At 48.7% G+C, this 1,715-nt stretch overlaps 1 protein-coding gene across 1 annotated transcript; it reads left to right on the forward strand.

Moving 5' to 3' along the window:
• Positions 1 to 23: 23 nt before the first annotated feature.
• Pmar_PMAR009781 (asparaginyl-tRNA synthetase, putative) lies at positions 24 to 1,697 on the forward strand (the record flags this gene model as incomplete). Its single annotated transcript, XM_002782835.1, has 9 exons — positions 24 to 138; positions 190 to 301; positions 345 to 418; positions 445 to 719; positions 952 to 1,100; positions 1,147 to 1,205; positions 1,249 to 1,402; positions 1,451 to 1,554; positions 1,610 to 1,697. Coding segments are annotated over 9 exons (1,130 nt in total), but the record flags the coding sequence as incomplete, so codon positions are not given.
• Positions 1,698 to 1,715: the final 18 nt, after the last annotated feature.

The following is a 1,715-nucleotide window of genomic DNA, read 5'->3' on the forward strand; positions in this document are numbered from 1 at the left end:
CTTCCTTGTTCAGGTCATTGGAGGAGTTGAGTCGGCCGCGTATCCTCTTGCCAAGAAGCAGCATAGTAGAGAGTTCCTCCGTGAGATCGCCCATCTCAGACCCAGGACCAACCTCATTGGTGCTGTCGCTCGTGTGAGGTGAGTGACCTCTGACGTCCGCGGCCTGCTTGGGTTATGTCCTCCCCGTAGATCGTCCTTGAGTGGTGCTGTTCATGCCTTCTTTATGAGCCGCGACTTCAAGTATGTCCATACCCCCCTTATCACGAGTGCTGATTGCGAAGGTGCGGGTGAAATGTTCCAGGTAGGGACATACGGGTCTTGTGCTCTGAGGATGGTTCGCTCAGGTGACCTCGTTGTTGCAGAAGGCCGAGGGTGCTCATCAGGACGTCAAGATTGACTCCAACACTGGCCGCTTTGAGTGAGTTCTATCTGTCTTATCTACAGTGGATATCGCTTCCCCGCGATGTTCAGCTACAAGCAAGACTTCTTTGGTCGTCCTACGTATCTTACAGTGTCTGGTCAGCTGAATGTAGAGAACTACGCTTGTGCGTTGTCGGATGTGTATACCTTTGGTCCTTGTTTCCGTGCTGAGAACTCACATACTTCTCGGCATTTGGCTGAGTTCTGGATGATCGAGCCCGAGCTGTGCTTTGCTGATATCCACGATAACATGAAGTGTGCTGAGGAGTTCATCCAGCACTGCGCTCGCCATGTTTTAGGTAATATTCATAGAATATCTTAGCTTTAATAATAACGATATAAATTGGGAGCTGATGCGAAATCACGAAGCTGGTGATTGAGTCGTCGACCGAGTTGGTGGGGTTAGTAGACGTAACACGTGAGGAAGGCGTCTCGAAACCCATAGATTTGATGCTGATATCATCTCGTCTCGAACACAGCGGAGCGAAGTGTTTCACGATGTTCATTTTTTGTGGATATTTTGATTGTCAGCTCATTGTCGAGAGGACATAGCATTCTTTGACAAGTTCATCGAAAAAGGCCTCATCAAGCGTCTTGAGAACCTGATCGCTGAGCCCTTTGCCAGAGTCAGCTACACTGAAGCCATCGATAAGCTTTTGAAGGCTCAGAAGAACGGCAAGGTAAGATATTTGCAAGTTGCACTCGTTGGCAAGTCGATCGTTTCAGGCTAAGTTCGAGAACACCAACATCTATTGGGGTTTTGATCTGGACTCTGAGCACGAAAGGTGTTGTGGGGTTGACGGAGTCGGTTGGGTATGGCTAGGTTAGGTACCTCACAGAGAAGATCTATAAGAAGCCAGTTATTGTATATAACTATCCTGCTGCTATCAAGGCATTCTATATGCGAGCTAATGAAGCTGATGAGGATGAATCCAAGCAGACTGTGGCTGCTATGGACATCCTTGCTCCTCTAGTGGGCGAGGTGAGGTTGAGGGGGATTTACTATTATCTTATTATTCGAATGTGACAGGTATGCGGAGGTTCTGTTCGTGAGGAACGTCTTGACGTTTTGGATAAGAAGCTATCTGATCTCAACATGGACGCTGAGGACTACTGGTGGTACCGCGATCTCAGGTGCGTACCGGTTAACTTTTCGAGTTGCCTGGAGGCTAGTGTCTCTTCACCTCAGACGTTTTGGGAGTGTTCCTCATGCCGGCTTCGGCATAGGGTTTGAGCGCCTGATCATGATGATGACCGGAGTTGAGAATATAAGGGATGTCATCCCCTATCCAAGG

This window comes from Perkinsus marinus (genome assembly GCF_000006405.1).
Source record: "Perkinsus marinus ATCC 50983 genomic scaffold scf_1104296938114, whole genome shotgun sequence".
Classification (NCBI taxonomy): Eukaryota; Perkinsozoa; order Perkinsida; family Perkinsidae; genus Perkinsus; species Perkinsus marinus.